Source organism: Phocoena sinus, chromosome 2 (assembly GCF_008692025.1).
Source record: "Phocoena sinus isolate mPhoSin1 chromosome 2, mPhoSin1.pri, whole genome shotgun sequence".
Taxonomy (NCBI): domain Eukaryota; kingdom Metazoa; phylum Chordata; class Mammalia; order Artiodactyla; family Phocoenidae; genus Phocoena; species Phocoena sinus.
The window spans coordinates 112858410-112877362 of NC_045764.1; the positions used below are offsets into that span (position 1 = coordinate 112858410).

At 43.7% G+C, this 18953-nt stretch overlaps 1 protein-coding gene and 1 long non-coding RNA gene across 3 annotated transcripts in view; one reads left to right on the forward strand and one right to left on the reverse strand.

The window, feature by feature from the left end:
• Positions 1-18953, forward strand: part of NPAS3 (neuronal PAS domain protein 3) — a 758103-nt gene that overhangs the window by 729289 nt on the left and 9861 nt on the right. Inside the window, exons 7-8 of the mRNA XM_032621122.1 lie at positions 1539-1732; positions 6138-6244. Of these exons, the coding sequence (XP_032477013.1) occupies positions 1539-1732; positions 6138-6244 (301 nt within the window). The remainder of the gene's footprint in view (positions 1-1538; positions 1733-6137; positions 6245-18953) is intronic.
• LOC116748358 overlaps positions 1-18953 on the reverse strand; it is a 251025-nt gene that overhangs the window by 144631 nt on the left and 87441 nt on the right. The gene's annotated exons all lie outside the window — the stretch shown is intronic.

Sequence of the window (18953 nt, forward strand, 5' to 3'; positions counted from 1 at the left end):
AAATAACCTAAACAATCCTCCTCGTTGGTGTTTCCCGATCCACAGCTCTGGGCTCAAACGTGAAAGGGGACAGGGAAGAGATATCATTTAGAACAGCCAGGACTCCAAAGGGCGGCTCCGTAAGCTTTGATCCTGCTGCCTGACTGACAGCAGTGTGGCTCGCTTTTGGAAAACTGAGTAACTTAAAGGAAACAAAAACACAGTGAAAAAGGAATTACCAGTCAAGCCCCTAGGAAGGAGAGCAGATGCTAGCTCTTCTTGCTCCTGGGAGGCCAGAGACCCACTTCCCACTTTGGTTCCTTCTGGCAAGGAGGGAAAAGAAGAATTTCAAAAAATGATTTGGCACCCAGGGGTGCATTTGGAGAGGCCAACCAAACACAGAAAGTCAGCCAGCTACGAAACTGAGCTCCAAGGTACTGGGAATGGCAGCGAGTACCTCTACAACTGGGTTTGGGAAGGTCTGCCACACTGTCACAGGGCCCCAGGAACACAGCTAGAGTACACACACACACGCACACACACACACACGCACACACACACAGTCTCCAACCCCCCACACATATACACACCTGCCTTCTATCATCCGGAAGCACTGCCACCCAAATCCTTATTTTTTCCATCCTTTCATGCTTTCATTTTCCCAAAACATCGTTTAAGGAAACTGACACTATGACTCTTCTCCTATGTTCAGTTTACAAAGGAACTTTTTCCAAAGATGGCTTTATAAAAATAATATTATTTAACATATGTGAGGATGATGAACCAATTTCCTTTGGTTCAGGGTGGCCTGGACTACCCATGGTATACTTTGGCTAAGAAACCAAAAATCACAGCCCAACGTTGTCCCTCCCGTTTCTGAGCAAGTACGTCTGAGCCGCCACCAGAATGGTGCAAGGCTTCCTGACCGCACTGTGGTGTATGAGCTTAGGGAACAAATCATACTCCAAGGTCCTCTAACCTTCAGTCCCAGACGGCGCCGTGAGAAAGCATGGTGTTACGTGTACGGGTAACTTAGCACTGCCTAACGTGGGATCTCTATGCTCAGAAGGACACGTTCATTTCACTGTCACTGAGTTTTTTAATCATTGGAGTCTGGCATTTTTTGCAAATGAAGGAAAGCTCTGAGCCACACTTCTGAAAGGAGATGTCCATGGAATCCCACTCAGTACAGATTTGGAGACAGACATCATCCATTAATAAGGGCTGATAATGCAAACGTTTCTTTTTGCAGCTCAGGGCTCAACTTTCTTGTCCTTTTATCTGGTTATGAACTTCCTCTAAATGTGAAAAGAAAAAAAGTCCTGAAAAATAGCAATAGCATAGTAATAATGCTGCCTTGAGAAATGCTCAGAGTATAATATTATTTCTCTTTTGTCTCTTGCCTCGAGGACATTGAGGGCACTTTGACAGCCCTTATGATTACACAAGATACAAGCTAACATTGGTTATTCCAGATGCAATTTTGCATTTCTCGAAAGAAGTACTGTTACAGCCCAGATGTAAATTTGACTATGTCCTGTATTAACGTTCTATTACAGGTGATTCACATAACGGGCCGGCTACGACTAAGGGTGTCGCTGTCCCACGGGAGGACCGTCCCCAGCCAAATCATGGGTCTCGTGGTTGTGGCTCATGCCTTGCCTCCGCCTACGATCAATGAAGTCAGAATTGACTGCCATATGTTCGTCACTCGAGTAAATATGGACCTCAATATCATTTACTGTGAAAATAGGTACTTCGTTTTTGTTTTCATTTGTCCTGTTGTATGTTGCGCATTGGTAAGGGCCAGTGTTTTCAGCAGTCTGAAGGATTTTACTCTCCCAATAAGGCTCATTATAAATCCTGATCTTACTTTTTTTTTTTTTTTTTTTTTTTTTTTTTTTGCTGTACGCAAGCATGTGGGATCTTCTTGGACCGGGGCACGAACCCGTGTCCCCTGCATCGGCAGGCGGACTCTCAATCACTGCGCCACCAGGGAAGCCCCCGATCTTACTTTTAATGGCTGCTTGGACTGACACCAACCATGCTTTTTATTTGAAATTTACATCGCTGCCGTGATTTACATTAGGGACAACAATGGAATGGAATTAGGATTCCCAGGCATCCATATGCTATAACTAAGACCCATTTTGGCCGAGAACCCAGGGAGAGAGGTGGGCTGAGACATTTCTTGGCAAAACGATGCAGTAAGAGGTATCTACTGATGTCTCAGCCAGACCCACTTCCTCAAGGACCCAGCCTCATGACGGTCAGTGTTCACAGAGGCATTGAGCACCTTGTCCTAGTCAGCTCAGGCTGCTGGGACAAATTACCATAGACTAGTAGCTCAAACAACAGACATTTATTTCTCACAGTTCTGGAGGCTGGCAAGTCCAAGATCAAGGTACAGGCTGCTGAGGTTCCTGAGGGGGCACGCTCTTCCTGGCTTGCAGAGGGCTGCCTTCTTGCTGTGTCCTCATATAGGGGAGAGAAAGCTCTGATCTTCCTCTTCCTATAAGGACACTAATCCCATCATGGGGGGCTCCATCCTTCTGACCTCATCTAAACCTAATTACCTCCCAAAGGCCCCACCTCCAAATGCCATCACATGGAGGGTAAGAATTTCACTATACGAATTTAGGGGGTGCACAAACATTCAGTCCACAAAACCTGTAGAGGACAAATGAGAATTTGAGGCCCCCAGAGGAAAAAAGACAAAAAAGAAATTTGTAAAACTATTCAATGACGCTTTGTAATGCTGAGGATTTCACTGTGATAAATTAAAGAAAGATGAGTCATCATATGTATGACTTGGCAGACTGAGCTCTTCTAAAAGGACTTTTCAGCCTCTGGTTAAAAAGTTCACTTTTCCATTAAGCACAAAGCAAGGGACAAGGAAATGGGACAGTGCCCCTTCAGACCTTTCACCCAGAAGTCACCAGCCCATCATCAGACTGAATTGAAGAAGAGAGAATCACGGGGGGCGGCGGGGGGGCGATGGGGGGAGGGGAGGTGGACACGCGTCGGCTGTGGCAAGGAAGCTTGGCGACGCCGTCCACCCTGGTGCCACGGGGAGAATTACCGGATTAATTTGTGGGGACCCTTTTGTGGCTCAGATTATCGTCAGGCATGAAGGTAGCACGTGTTTGCTGAGTCCTGTGATTGCCTTCGGGGCGGGGTGGCGGGGTGGCGGGGTGGGGACAAAAGAGAGGAATGGTCAAGTGGCTTAGGAAATTGACCTCTTCAGGGCCCAGCCAAGAGGAAGACAGACAGCGCCTGCATTCAGTCCATGAGGAAGCGCTAAAGATGTTGAGATCAAGTTAGAAATGCCTCCCCTTTCCGGTCAAGCTTTGATTCAGAGGAAAGAATTCACCATGGGAAAAGAGTACCTGCCCTGAGCTTTTCAGTGTTCAGGGGGGTAGAAGATATCATGAACCTGTCACTATTATTTAATGAGTACCTCAATCTCTTTTCCAAGTTCTGGGGGTATTTATTAAAATTTTCTCATCATGACTGTATACTTGGCCGTGTCTAAGGTATTCTGCCATGGCCACAGAGAATCAGGAAAGATGAGTTTGCCAGAATGAGTAGCTAGAGTTGGCCAGGAATAATAAAGAGAGGTAACGTTTATTGAACACTTGCTACACCCTCAGCCATATGCGAAGTGCATTAGACGCACTATGTCACTGAAGCTTGAGGACGGTTTTGTGAGGTCGGTGTTGCCCCGTGTCCATTGGCCCCACGCAGTTTCAGCTTAGAGAGAAAGGTCAAGTGCCTTGACTGAGGCCAAGATTTGAACCCCAATCTGCCATATTCAAAAACCATGCCTCCTGTGGGATCCCCCCGCATTCCTTGTCTCTAATTTTTCTTCAGAAGTCAGGCTAAATGGTAACGAATCGGAATAACCGCTGAGGTGGAGCTTTCATACACATGCAGCCATGAAAGAACACAACTACAGCCCACAAAGCGGTCTCTTCTCTGATTTAAAAGTTAGAATGTTGGACACCCAGGGAGGCAGGTAGACAGCCAGGGGATGGAGTATGGCTTTGCGTCTTTGGGAACATACGTCGGGTCCCTCGATTTAGATTCACAACCACCAATCCCCGCAAAAAAAGACGAAGCCTCATCTTATTTACGTAACTCCCAGTGACTGTCCCGTCCCCAAGCCATCATCTAATTCTCATTCCTGTTATCACAGGTTGATTAATTCTTTTGATGCACTCCATGGACTTGAGTGCCTTATGGTGCCACTCTAGTAATTGAGATCACTTTCTGTGACCCACTTTATGCTTTTTTCTTCCCATTAAAAAATGTTTCTTCCACAACCCCTTATTAGCCAGTACAATACAGCATTATTCCTCCACTGAAGATGACAGTAATTATTAAAAAGGATCCCCGTTAAAGGCAATTGCATATTGAATCTGAGGGAACAGCATACCTGTGTGTCAAGCACTGTGCTACATTCATGTCATTTCATTCATTAATCCCCTCACCAGCCTCTGAAGTTGTTTTACAGATAAGGAAACTGAGGCTCGGCGTACAAGATGCCATCAGGCTTCTGATCCTGATACAGGTCATCAGACTGGTGTAGAGCATTCTACACATATATTAAGAGGTCTTTGAACACTGAGCTGGTCACATGCACCACGGTAACAGGCTCTGAGAGTACAAAAGTGCTTCCACTGTTTTGAAGGATTTCATTCAATTAAAAAATAAAGAACTGTCTTCCCTAAAAGAATGGAGTGCCTTTTTCCCAGGGTTTATAGTTGAATTAGGGATCTGCTAACTAGAAAATAGAGTCTGCTCCTTGACTCTGCAGATCCCTAGGACAGCCTTGGGCAAAGCCCACATCTGATGCTTTCAGAGGAGCGGGCAAATTCCAGAAACACCAACGAAGGCCTTTAATGACATCCTGATTCCCTCGTTTGCAGAAAGGGGGTATAAACTGTGCTTGGAAAGCATTTAACGGTTTTAGGAAAACACCAACTAATCTGTTTTGTACCAGAAAACCATGGAATCCTGAGAAAACACTCCAAGAATTCTAGTTTGGCCCAAAATATGATTTAAATTGCTAGATGTTGAGCAATTCGCTCACTGGGTCGTGTATTTTCATTACTTTCCATATCATTTTGGTCTGGTTTGGTTTCTTATTTCCTTGCCTTTAGGGGTTAGATTTCACTCCCCAGCAGCAATCTCATGGGTTTCTTAAAGGTGCCGTAGCTAAAGATTCACTTCGTATTTGATAAGTCAGAAACCATGAAAAGAACAGGGGCAGTAAAGGGAATCAATTAAACAAAAGATAAATTCTCTTTGGGATGGACCAAAATGAATCTGAACCTGGACAGGGAGGAAGAGAAGCCGCCTTTTGGCGTGTTCGTGTAAACCAGGCAGATTCCCCCAACGTTTTTTTTCCAGTTTTTGTTCTTTTTCTGTGCTCCTGCCTGAGGACATTGCCGGCTGGACAGTGACAGAAGCTTACACACACACGTACGGTCGAGCACAAGGCTGGCAGAGCTGCCAGAATGGTTTAAAAGTTTCCGTGTGGAACCCACCACAAAGTCCCAGTTAAAAGGGGCCGGAGTGAAAGCCGAGCTCCCAAATGACTCAGACGAGAAAAGATAATACCCCCAGGCATCTGTATGTCTCAGCATTTAAATTATATCCCTTGAAATGCCAATTTGGACTTTGTGCCAAGAAGCAGTCGAAGCCCTTTTTCATGGAAATACCCAATAGAAGACCAATCTGTTTAAATGAAAGGTGTCTCTAATCATTTGGTATAAACATAACATGTTTTTATTTTATTATGTAACCTTGAATTATCTTGGCCTCTAATGAGGATCTCGCATTGTTACTGATTCTCAATAATTTCATAGAATTATGTTGTCTCAATTGTGTATTCTGATACTAAAAAAAGAAAAGAAAAACCTATCTAATTATTTCAACACAATTGCTTGATCTAGCACAGTTCCTACTTTAGAAAAAGACTGTTCATATGTTAAAGGAAATAATTTTATCTAAAAAAGGTTTTCCCTCAGTGCCAAGTCCTCACAGGTACCCTGGTATAATGAAAATTGTCAGTATATTTGTTTCTAAGTCATTTAACAGTTTCTCTATTTCCCCTCCCTTCTGATTTCCAGCCTGTGTTCTTCTCTTTGTAGGATTAGTGATTATATGGATCTGACTCCTGTAGACATTGTAGGGAAAAGATGCTACCACTTCATCCACGCTGAAGACGTCGAGGGCATCAGGCACAGTCACCTGGACTGTAAGTACCTCCTACGCACGGGGACAGCTGATCCCAGCTGGAGTCAACAGTCTCAGATGCCCTTTTGGTTTCCATGCCAATTTCTCCCTTCACATCTCCTGTACATTTGAGATGCCTGTCAGCGCGCATTGAGAAAAAGTGAGACATAAATCGCTCCAACTTTTGTTGGGATTAGATTGAAAGCTGGACCTCCGGGCCCAGAGAAATTGCTGGATCTGCAGGCGCTCACCCGGGATTTCGTGGTCTCTTGTGCTCTCTCTCCCACGAAGTGATGGGGGAATCTTTGTCTTAAGTGCCTTTTTGACCCTTTCATTTTCTAGAGAGCAAATTCCACTGTGAAATCTGTGGTCTCAGTTTCAAAACAGACATGGGAGAAGACAAGTTCAACTAGGCCAGAGCCGCATAAAAATTCCTACTTGACTAGCAGCAAAACTGGGATGAGGGGGGAGCCCGGGGACAGGGGCAGAGTGCCTCATGTGGATACGGCAGCTCTCAATGGCGCTGACTTTTCACTGTATTTCCGGAAAGAGGGTTATATAGAGGGGCAGGTACCTCCATCTCCCGACTCTTGGAAGGGAGAAACTCATCTCAGCTCTTTGAGTCTGGTTCCCAGCTCCTGGCCAGCAGGCTCACCTCCGAGGCACCTTTTGTGGCATCTAAGCAAAGCAGGACCAGCAGTGTTCCAACTGGGTCCAAGCAGTAACTCACACACCAGCGTCCTCATGCACTCTTCCCTCATCAAACTCAGCAGGGCTGTTTTCACTATGTGTGCAAGGGATCTGACAATTCCATCAGGCAAGAGGCACTGGTCTGGTGGACCTCTTAGGAAAGGGCTGCCCTATTCCAACAAAAGATTCTTTTTATGACCATTCAGTAGACTCTTCCTAGAAAATGAGGGCCCTGCCATCTATAGTCCTAGAAGGTTCTAAAGCCAGTTCTGAACTCCACTTTTAAATACATGCAAGGGAACACAAAGGAGATGGTACAGCTTGAAGCAGAAGGTTTTATGTAGTAAAACCAGCCAGGTGGCCTCTGTATTAACTTCTTCTTCCCTTTCTGGCCACGGTTGAGGAGAGCTGTTTCAGCTCTTTCCCGCACTTTGCAGTCGTTTAATCATTTCAAACTCAGATCTTCAGAAGCGTAATGGAGAGACACTAAGCTAGCCGAAGTCTCAAACTGTGAGCATCTTGTACTGTGTTTTTTATTTGTTTGTTTACTTATGGCGTGTTGGGTCCTCATTGCTGCTTGTGGGCTCTCTCTAGTTGCGGCGAGCAGTGGCTTCTCTTGTTGCAGAGCATGGGCTCTAGGCACGCAGGCTTCGGTAGTTGTGGCGGGCGGGCTCAGTGGTTGTGGTGCACGGGCTTAGTTGCTCCGCGGCACGCGGGATCTTCCCAGATCAGGGGTCGAACCCGTGTCCCCTGCATTGGCAGGTGGATTCTTAACCGCTGCGCCACCAGAGAAGTCCCTTGTACTGTGTTTTGAACCCTGAATTAGCAACACTGACAAGGGAGCAAGGTCAGTGTCAAATTCTGTATATACTGTGTCTCTGGGGGAAAAAAGCCTGCCTGTGAGGCTGCTTTGGCAGATTCTACTCCCAACCCAGAGTGCATGCCTTGGTATGGCCCCCCAGCGATTTAGGGAACACACTTGTTGCTAAGAACGAATGGATGTCGGGTATCACAGAAGCAGATGGCTCTTCAATTAATTGGGGGAAGGAATGATGGTGTTTCCTGAAAAGACACATCAGGTTCTTTGTAGCTGGGAATTTAGAGAAAATGGAGAAAAATCAGGATCTTTGGAGGAAGCTATGAATATATTTTGGGATGCGGATATGCCAGAGATCCAGACTTTGAAAATGAATATATTGTCTGTAAGACACAGTCGTAGACCATGTGGTGGGGGGGGGGGGGGCGGGGGGCGCTTTTTCATTCTGGAATCTTAATCGAGGTCTAAATTCAGAAACCTGATGCTGACAAAAAGGAACTTTGTCATCCTCTGTTATTATTTGGAAAACATCATGCTATCCCTCTGGGATTTGATTTACAGCTTGAAGAAATACAATTCCTCGGGAACAGCGAGCCAGGGCAGTTCATTTCTTCCCATAAAGCAAGGTCTCCAACAAATACATTTGATGCCATTCTTTCCGATCTACTTTTATCTCGTTTTCAGTACCTGGAGTAATTTGAGAGTGCTGAAAATAAACAAATCCGACCGCCATTCACTATTGTGCTAGTATCCTAATTTTTCTGGTATCTTGCCAACTAATGAACAGAGAAGGTATGCTTTCAAATTCTGTGATTTTTTTTTTTTCACTACTTGATATTGACATGCTGGCTATCGCTTTACGATTTCATCTGCTAACAATGACTGAGTTCCGTCTTTCAACTCATACACATGACTTCTAATTTTAAGTTCTTTTAATAACCTTAAACACATGAAAAACAAATAGAATGAGCTGATAATTCAGCACAGTAAAATATACTTCACATATTTAGCTATCACGCTGTGGAATAACTCCACAATGTCAAGTAGCACACAATTAGTAAAACTGTAGGGGGAGGAAAAGGAGTGTTTTGATCCTGAAGAATTTTGATCCTAATCAGATTGAAATTTCAGCATTCTTGTAGCGCTTAATATCTTCAATCACACACACACACACACACACACACACACACACACACACACATCAAACTGATGCCAATGTCAGGTTTTGCATTCTGTGACTGAAATAAAATGCTAAAATATACAAATGCATCTTGCTTTGTATAGTAAACATTAACATCATTATAAAGTAAGATTGAGTCTAAAATTATGTGATGGAATGTCTGATGTTTACCTAATTCTCAGACCAAAGCCAGCCCAGTAACAAAATGACAGAGCATGTAATAAGTCTTGGTTGTGTAAACATTGAAAAAAAAAAAGGCAGAAAGCCAGCACAGCATCTTGTTTGTCCAAAGCCCTAGGCTATTACTGAAGGATGCCTTAACTGTGCCTTCTTGGCAGGAGAAGGTCATGGTGACATGGAATCAGCTCAAGAATAAGATAGAATTCTAAAACAAAGGGATGGTTAAAAAATAAACCACATTAACTATTTAGCTTTTCTTCCTAGAGCTATTGGCACAATTCCTGGTTCTGTCCGTGAAAGGCAGGTTGTAGTCATCTGATCGTATTTCTGATATTTTGAGATGTGTCTTATGCTCCAGTTTATGGATAAAACTTAAAGAAATAAAAAGACTCGACAGCCTCTGATAACTCACAATGCTATCTTTATCACTTAGATCTATTTTGCTAGCCTAGGCATCTGTAAATCCATAGATGAACTTGTTTCTAGAATAAGAAAAGTAAAAGGGGATCTCAGCTGCACCAGGATGTGACAACTCTGATAAATTGAACCAAAAACTTTGGACCATTTACTCACCCACTAGGTTAACATGAGACGCCTGAGAGTTCACTGGGTTTCAACACAAAGAATCACTAGGAATCATTATCTATACCAACACGGTGAGTTAGTGAAATTACACTGGGATCTCAAGGGAGTTTAGGTCCTCTTCTATCATACTGTGACCAAAGACCTGTGTGATTTTTTTTTTTTTTTTTCTCTAAGCCACCTCACTGGAGTCACTGAACCCAATTTCATTGATTCTTCAGGCCAAATTGAGCAAATCAACATTTCAAGGTTTGAATTTTAAATCACCCATATTAGCAATTATTTGAGCACCTTTTCTTATCACCCTCCAGTTCTCCATTGCTCAGGATGTATTGACCTCAAGATGACCAGTCACATCTCCCTGGAGTCACACACTCCCGTTACCTAGAGCATCTGTGTCACTCCTGAATCATGAGAACGCCTCACCATGTACTGCTTTGCCTCTGCCTATAGCCCAGAAAATAGAAGGGCAAACCACACATGCTAACCAGAGGAACACGCTTTGCATTTTGCTTTCACCCCTGTCTATGGAAGATGCTGAATTTGCCTTGAGATATCCTTAGGGTTCTTCCCAGGTCACATCAGCAAGGACTCTCTAAAACCTGGAAAGAGTGGCCTGAGGGAAAACTTCCTTTCTCTTTATTACATTGTGTCCCCGCAGCAAGGGTCAAGACTCGGGCTCTGGAGCAGTGGAGCTTTAGAAAGAAAGAGCCAGCAAGCATAGAAGTGGTGGCAGTTTTCCCTTCCTAGAACTGGATCCAGGATGAGGAAAACTCTGGAAGATTTATTTCAGAAAGAGAGGAGGACTTTTCAGTTTGTCTATGAGATCATTAGAGTTAAAAAGCACGGCCTACCCAATATATTGGGGAGCTGTTAAAAAAGAACACAGTAGCCTGTTTCTTTCTTAATTACAAAATTCTATACATCCTAACAAAATGAATCCACTGCTACCTGGCATAATGCATTCCACGCTGTTTTGCACCAATAACCCCTACACTTCCCTCCTGAAGGCGTCTCATCACCAAATGCAAGCCGACTGCTTAATGCAGGACTAATTAGTATATCCCCTTCCAGTCTGCAGGCCCTCCATTGTAATTCCTTCCCTGCTCATTTTTTTCCACAACCGAGCATCAATCAAAGTAAGTGCCCTGCCTGCCTAGGAAACACAAGATGTCCTCCATGCATTTGTCATCTGCCACAAAAACAAAGGGGGAATGTAATTGTTGATTCGGGTATGCAGCCATCGCATGCAGTAAAGGAAGCAGCGAGTGAAGGAACAAGGGAAGGTGTGAAGTTTGATGGCTGGACCAAATGCAGATGGCACAGGGGACTTTTTCTATTTCCTGATCTTAGCTTTTTCCAGCGCAGGGTCTTCAGGGATCGAGCTGCCACCTGATCATTGGCTGGACATTTTCCCCCCAGAGCAAATGAGTTTTTCCTCTTCTTCCATATGATTATGAAAATTCACATGAAAGGAGATGCATTTAATAGCTTCCGTGTCTGACTTTTTTTCAGAAGTCAGGTCAGCCTACATCATGTGCCTGTCCACTGACTAAAAAGACTGTCAAATGGAGACAAAATAAAGTCAGGTTTTTATGCAGGAGTGAATTAGGTATTTTTCGGTTTTGGTTTTGGTTTTGGTTTTGGCCGTGCCGTGCGGCATGCAGGATCTCAGTTCCCAGACCAGGGATCGAACCCGTGTGCTCTGCAGTGGAAGCTCGGAGTCCTAACCACTGGACTGAAAGGAAGTTCCCAGGAGTGAGTTAGTATTATTACCTTACATCTTTTTTTCTTTTTCAGCAAGTGCTGATTTTAGCTTTTTAAGTCCAAGGTCAGGCAAACACAGAGAACAGAGGCCAGCAAGGACCCACCTACCAGCTGAGTATCCCTGCTCCACTACATACTAGAACTGCAGAATTTCAGGCCAACCCCCAGGTTTACTGAATCCAAATCTGCAATTAACAAGATCCCTAGCTGACTCGCATTCATGTAAAAGTTTGAGAAGTCCTGACTACGCTGGTATTTAGAAGGCATTATTTTACATGGAGTAAAAGTAAATACAGATCGCTAATGATCTTAAGGACTTCATTTACCCCCCTCCAATTGAATGAATTTTATTAATAGTAGTAAAATATGAATAGTCAAGTGGCTCTGAGGGCATCTCAATCAGTGTTCAAATGAAACGAGTGTGATTACTTGGTAAAGAGATCGACTTCTTTACAAAGATGTAAAGTTTTAAATTGCAGTGGAGAAAGTTAATATTAAGCAGTAGTAGTCAACTTGCAAGCAAAAGGAGGTCTTTAGTTTTTCCCCAGGTTAATGTTTTTCCATGTACTTGGCTGCACGTGTGACTAGGAACAGTCATATTTTCCCTGTTCAAGGTCAACTAACATTTGTGAGTACTTACTACATACAAGCTTCACAGCATTGCTATAAAGTTTAAAAAATAACTAAGTCGGGCTTCCCTGGTGGTGCAGTGGTTGAGAGTCCGCCTGCCGATGCAGGGGACACGGGTTCGTGCCCCAGTCCGGGAGGATCCCACATGCCGCGGAGCGGCTGGGCCCGTGAGCCATGGCCGCTGAGCCTACGCGTCCGGAGCCTGTGCTCCGCAGCGGGAGAGGCCACGACAGTGAGAGGCCCACGTACCACAAAAAAAAAAATTAAATAAATTTAAAAACTAACTAAGTCATGGTCTCTACCTTCAAGCAGCTTACATACTGGTAGAGAGGACAACATAAAAACAGCCAGTTTTGAAAAGGTGGCAGAAAATGAGGACTATCACGATGTGTAAACAAAACAAAGAAGCCCCAGAGGTGGGGGCCACCAAGGAAGGATAAGAAGTTCCAGGAGGCACGTTTTCCCTGGACATTGAAAGAAGATGGTGGCAGGAGATATGATGGGGGTGGGCGTCGGGTAGGTGTTGAGGGCATCCCAAGCTTTGAAGAGCACACGAAAAGACGCAAAACGTAGCACATGATCTTTTCTCTCTGCTCAGAGAGAAAGCCAGATCTTTGATTTGACTGATACATTCTTTTTTTTTTTTTTTTGCGGTACGCGGACCTCTCACTGTTGTGGCCTCTCCCGTTGCAGAGCAACAGGCTCCGGACGCGCAGGCTCAGCGGCCATGGCTCACGGCCCCAGCCGCTGCGCGGCATGTCAGATCTTCCCAGACCGGGGCACGAACCCGTGTCCCCTGCATCGGCAGGCCGACTCTCAACCACTGCACCACCAGGGAAGCCCTTGACTGATATATTCTAATGCAATTCTAACATGGATTCTTGGGCTTTTCCTTATTACTATTTCAGTTAGTAGCTGCTTTTATTTTCATAACAGAAACACCTGATACTTGAGAGTAACTAACCCATTGCTCTCATAAAGCATGATCAAGAAAACGAAACAGTACTTCTAAATCATCCATTTTCACAGAAATCAATTAACCTAAATAAAATCAATTCCAGTACTTCTTGTACTTTATACAAAATGAAGAACAAGATGACATCGTTTTTCTAAAAAACACTTTCTTTAAAATGTTGATTTAATGACACCCTGCATATCTCAAAAAAAAAAAAAAAAGCCCTCAAACTTTTTTTTAAACACAAATGAGCAGCATAGGATTTAATTTGTGTATGTGTTTAGCATACAGTGTTTTTCCATTAATATAGGGTTAACTAAAGAGCAGGTTATTTGAAGCTCTTGAAGAATTCCCACCCCCTCTCTGGCCTCCTCAAATCTTGGGGGAGACACATTAGCCAGAACCCACCTGATTACAAGTAACAGAAAACCCAAGTAAAAATGACTTCAACTTCCTCTGTAATCGTCTTCACTTTCTCTTCATGATCAAAAGACAGCTGTAGCACAGCCAATGATCGGTTCCTCACAGGACAACGTCCAAAGTCAGGAAAGGGTCAGTTGCTACTTTGTGTTCATTTTTTGAAAGAAAAGAAAATATTCCCACAGGCCCTCCAGGAAAGTCTCATTGTCCAGCATTTCATCAAATGTCCCAGCCTCAGCCACACGCTGGAGGGAATTACTGTGGCTGGTTTAAACAAACATTTATCCCTCCTGAGACTTGGGGGAAGACCACCACACATAAAGCCCCAAATGGGAGTTCTATTCCCCAGGAAGAAGGGGCGGAATAGCTGTTCAGAGGACACTCAACGGTGACTGCTACCTGGGAGAATCTGTAATGTTTTCACAACAAAGTACCAGGATTTCTGACGATCCACAGAACAGCTGAACACATGACGTTTGTCTAGGCTCCTTTATATAGTCCCGATTTTATAGAACACTAGCTTTTGTATACCTATGCCTCACCACTTAGATAGTTCTTGCTCAAGGTATTTAGTAGGCTTAATGAAATGACTGCATCCAGAAACACAGAGTCTGACAGAGACATAAAATAAACCTGCCTATGACGGGGAAGGGGAAGGTGGGACGAATTGGGAGATTAGGATTGACGTATATATACCACCATGCGTAAAACAGATAGCTAGTGGAAACCTGCTATAAAGCACAGGAAGCTCAGCTCGGTGCTCTGTGATGACCTAGATGGGTGGGACGGGTGGGCAGGGGGTGGGAGGGAGATCCGAGAGGGAGGGGATATAGGTATGTGTACGGCTGATTCACTTCACTCTACAGCAGAAGCTAGCACAGCATCGTAAAGCAATTATACTCCAATAAAAATAAAAAAAGATTCACCTCATCTTTTTACCTTTTTTTAGGTCTCCCTACATCCCAGCTTAACCTCCCCAGTACTCCATTTCTCTTCTTTTTTTTTTTTTTTTTTTTTTTTTTGCGGTACGCTGGCCTCTCACTATTGTGGCCTCTCCCATTGCGGAGCACAGGCTCCGGACGTGCAGGCTCAGCGGCCATGGCTCACGGGCCCAGCCGCTGCGTGGCATGTGGGATCTTCCCGGACCGGGGCACGAACCCGCGTCCCCTGCATAGGCAGGCGGACTCTCAACCACTGCGCCACCAGGGAAGCCCTCTCTTCATTTTTAAAGGAAGGTGAAGGATTCACCCAGGTCAGGGTGGACCTGCTGTGCTTTCATAGGCCTCCACGCCACTTTCCGTAAATCATCACCGTGATAAACTTACTAGTAAAAATGACTGATAAGCATCTGTCTCCCGTTCAAAGACAAAGAGAAGTAAATCCTTATTTTCAGAAAGAAGAAAACATTTTCAACAGTCTCCCACAGTAGGGAGACTTCCCCCTGAGTCTCGTTGTGCAGTGTTTCATCATATTCCAAACCTAAACCAATCCCCGGGAAGGGAGACAGAATTTCTGGGACAAGTTCAGACTCAGACAGGAGTTCAGGCCAGTGACAGATTTTGCTCACTTTGCTATCCCCCAGTGCCCGGCACAGAGAGGCACATTCAAAAAAATTATTTATTGAATAAGTGGATAAATCCACCATTTCCCTGATTTCCTAGTCATAAATCTTAATTCCACACGCAAGAGTTCACTGTGTCCCTTTATAGAACAAAACCCCCAACAAAAAAGAAGGTTTGGAGGCTAAAAAATACTCTGTTCTTAACTATTTCAGGTCAAGAAGGTCAGGAATAAACAGTACTGAAACTCCCTGACTGGACTGAAAACAGCTTAAAAAAAATCTGAGATCTCGGATGTCACTCGTACCAACAATTACTTTGACTCTTCCGGTCCTAGAACATGATCCCCTCAATGTTCAAAAGCCTTGGTCTCCAACTCTGCACGTTATCATCAAGGAAAGGGGAATTTATTTTTTAAACTTAACAAATTGATATGTTCTCAATCAATGAAAAGTTTTCTCCAGGATTCAGTATTAACAGTAATAAAAATCTGTCAATCGGCGGTGGTGATATAGGAAAAAACCTCTTCTGAGGTTATAAATCACACAGATAGCAATTCAAGCAGGGCCTGTCATTAGGATATTAGGGGGAAAATCCATAGATGATGCATAGTCATTCACAGACCATCCACGGGTCTTCTGTCCTTAAGCTCGTAACTCACATTAAAGTATCAAATATCATTCAATTTGATCAAATATTGCTCAGCACGTAAATTTACAAAAAAACTAAAAACCAATTTGTGGATGCCTGCTATTTAAGACATCTAGCTCACTAATTGCAAAATCTATAGGAAAGTCTGCACGGCATCAAAGCCCTGCTTGATCCTATGAGCAGTTCTAAATGAAAAACTGTCTCTATTGTGAGTAAGTAAAGCGCTAAATGCACAGTTCCTGGCTCTAATGCTGTCTCTCTTGTGGGTTTTGAAAATGACCTCTGTAAGCATCAAGGACTGTAACTTTTTAGATAAAGAAACCTGTTCTTGTTTTAAGTCTATGTCAGGTTCATTCCCTATAGCCCACAGTTTTCAAAAGCAGAAGAAAAAGTAATCCAGAATTTAAAAAAAAAAAAAAAAAAAAAAAAAAGTCCTGTTTCCAGAATGAAGTTCCCTGTCAGCCTGCCTTGGGCCTTAGGTGGAGAAGCAGAGATTAAAGAGTCAGTATTCTTTTTCATGTTTCATCTGCCAGTTTTGTGAATGTAGAAAGAAAAACCGGTAGCTACAGCTAAGCACCCAACTGTGGTATTAAGTAGAAAGTGTGATTCTAGCACACACCCCCTAACTTACACGCCCTCCACATTAGTGAATTCAAAATTAATTTTTGAGTATCTAGCAGAAAACCCCCCACTCCCCATTCTCTGCAGCCATTGATGAAGGTAGCTCAAGGGGGGGGGGGGGTGAGCCGAGCAGCAGATGCACCCTCATATTGCCGTGACGATAATGAAGCTCTTTGTTCAGCTGTGTGAATGTCAAGTGTGGAAATCTCCGATGATCTCACCATTTCCTATTTATTCTATGCTTACCTGAATACACCAAGTATTACAGCTTTTTAATGCATATGCAAACCTCTAAAATGTCCTTTTGTGAGACACTTTGCTAAAAGACCGCTTTTGAGATGTCTTCTTCATCTCCTCTTCAAACCGAATTAGACTGCTTCCTTCTTTTGAAGACACAAGTAACTCACTATTTAGAATCTTTGGCTTTGATTTTGTGGAACGGCCCAACAGGAAGAGACCATGTTCTCTTTTTTCCTCCATATTTCTGAAGGCAAACTTGGACTGATTTGTTTTGAGTTACTAACAGAGTTATGTTCCTGCCACAGACACAGGTTTCCTTTATGTCCTTTCAATCATCAGTCTATCTCTGTGGACAAAGTTTTCCTAAGGAACACTGAAATCCCTCTGTTGGTCACTGCGTGCAGAGCCATAGATGTGCACTCCAGCAAGAGCTCATCAGATTTGGCTGGGGTGGGGGGGGGGGAGGTGTTAGTTTTTCTCTACAAGGAGTACATTTCTTGTATGCCTGCCACTAAGCTCAAACCAAGAGGCCAGGTGACTTTTTAAAAAGACAGGCAATCAATCAGAGCACCCAGTCTTTGTGGGGCAAAGTGTGTATGTGATGGAAAAGGTCACGTGTTCTAACACGTAAGCATTTTTCTTTGGATTGAACCGCATTTGCCACTCCCTTCACAATTAGGGGTTGGTGGTATTTTGACACTTAGAGACGAAAATGGTCAAATGAGCAGGGCTAGAATGGTTCCCCCAGCAAGATGTAAGTCTCTCCTTGTCTCTGGTAGTTTCTTCTCCCAAATGCAGGGTCATTTCTGTCCTCTGAAGAGCACAGTCTGTAACTCAAAGGCACCTGTAGCTTGGAAGGTGGAGCAGTACTGATGACAACTTCCTGGTTTTCCTCAGAGCTGAGCAATTACAGCCAAAAACAATTGGCTACACCCTGGATTTCAGGGCTCAAAGGAACAAGTTGTCATGCAGTAGCAGAGGCATCCACGGTTATACCTGAGACCATCCAACACTGAAAGGGCATCTGGGAGAAACACAGTCAGCCTCCCTGTGTCTTCATGTTTACCCTCTAAAACCTAAGAAAAGGCCATTTCAGTGTTTTGAGATCCTTAAATAAAAACTAATTCTTATCACACAGTTTTAAAGACATCTTTCTAGAAATGTTATGATGTGATCATTGAATCCAGTGAGCACACATAGGCTGCTCTGCCAAAAGGTTTGGACGGCAAAAAGTAAACTTTGGGATAAGCCAAAGAGAAGATGCCAGGTGATGTGTTAGAAGTACTCAGACCGTATCACAGTGTAAGACTAAAAATAAGATCCTCATAGATATTTCCTCTCTCTCTCGGTTTCCTCTCTTTATAGTTTGAGCACACTGTTATGAATGTTCTCCTGGGCTCATTGGTTTGACGAGGATCTATCTCTTTTCAAGGGACAATTAACTGGTTTTTAAGGACTTCCATACCAAGTAACTTACATCATGCTATTTCTGGGTTTCTCCACAAAAGGGATTTTGTGAAATAGACTAACACAGACATTCTCTCATTTCTCTCCATTATTTAAAGCTAAAAACCCCAAAATAAAAACAGCAGCCCTGCATTAGAGAGTATCAAAAAAGTTTTTGTGTTTTTCAAGTTGTCTAATTTCTTACAAACTAAAAATCTCTTTCAAACTGGCACCAAAGTGGCTTTTCTTCCTGAGCTGATTAGGACCACATGAGCTCAGGAAAAGCTGTCAGATCCTGCCTCTGGCACAGCTGGAACGATCCAACTGATTTGCCAGTATGATTTTTTTTTTTTTTAAAGCAGGAAGCTTCATCCACAAATCATAAATTTATATTCTAGAGCCCCAAGCAAAAATTATTCCATGTTCATTTTAAAAGAAGCAAAATTCCATCGTGACCGCTTTTACGGGTCCTCCTGAAAAACAGACGCAACTGGGGTGATCTTTTAGTCAACATTTCATGCTATAATAGGAGCTAACTCAGCGCCTTATCTTGAGTTATCTAGATTCCCATGGATACATGGGGGTGTCATTCAGAAAACACTGATCCTCAGGAAACAGTCATGATCCAAGACCATGCTGGAATGTCTACCTTTTCAGAATTCTGTTTGTCAGGCTGGCCCAGGGCAAATTAATGGATTAGGTTAAACTTGTCTTCTTGAGCTGACGGTGATGGGCCCCTGGATCTGCTCTGTGGTGTGGACCACGGTAAGTGAAGGCACTCGAGTAGCTCCTGACTCCCCAAGGAACCCCTCAGGGGTCCTTTTCTCCGCAGCTCTTTCACCACCACTTCATCACGTAAACTTGCCTGGCCTGCCTCTCTCTCACTGAGGTCTCCTCTCTTTGCTAGATGGCCCTTGGCCTGGGTGATAAATAATATTCGTGGAATCATGGGTCCTAATAACTTTGTATTTATCTTCTCAGGAAACACAGATG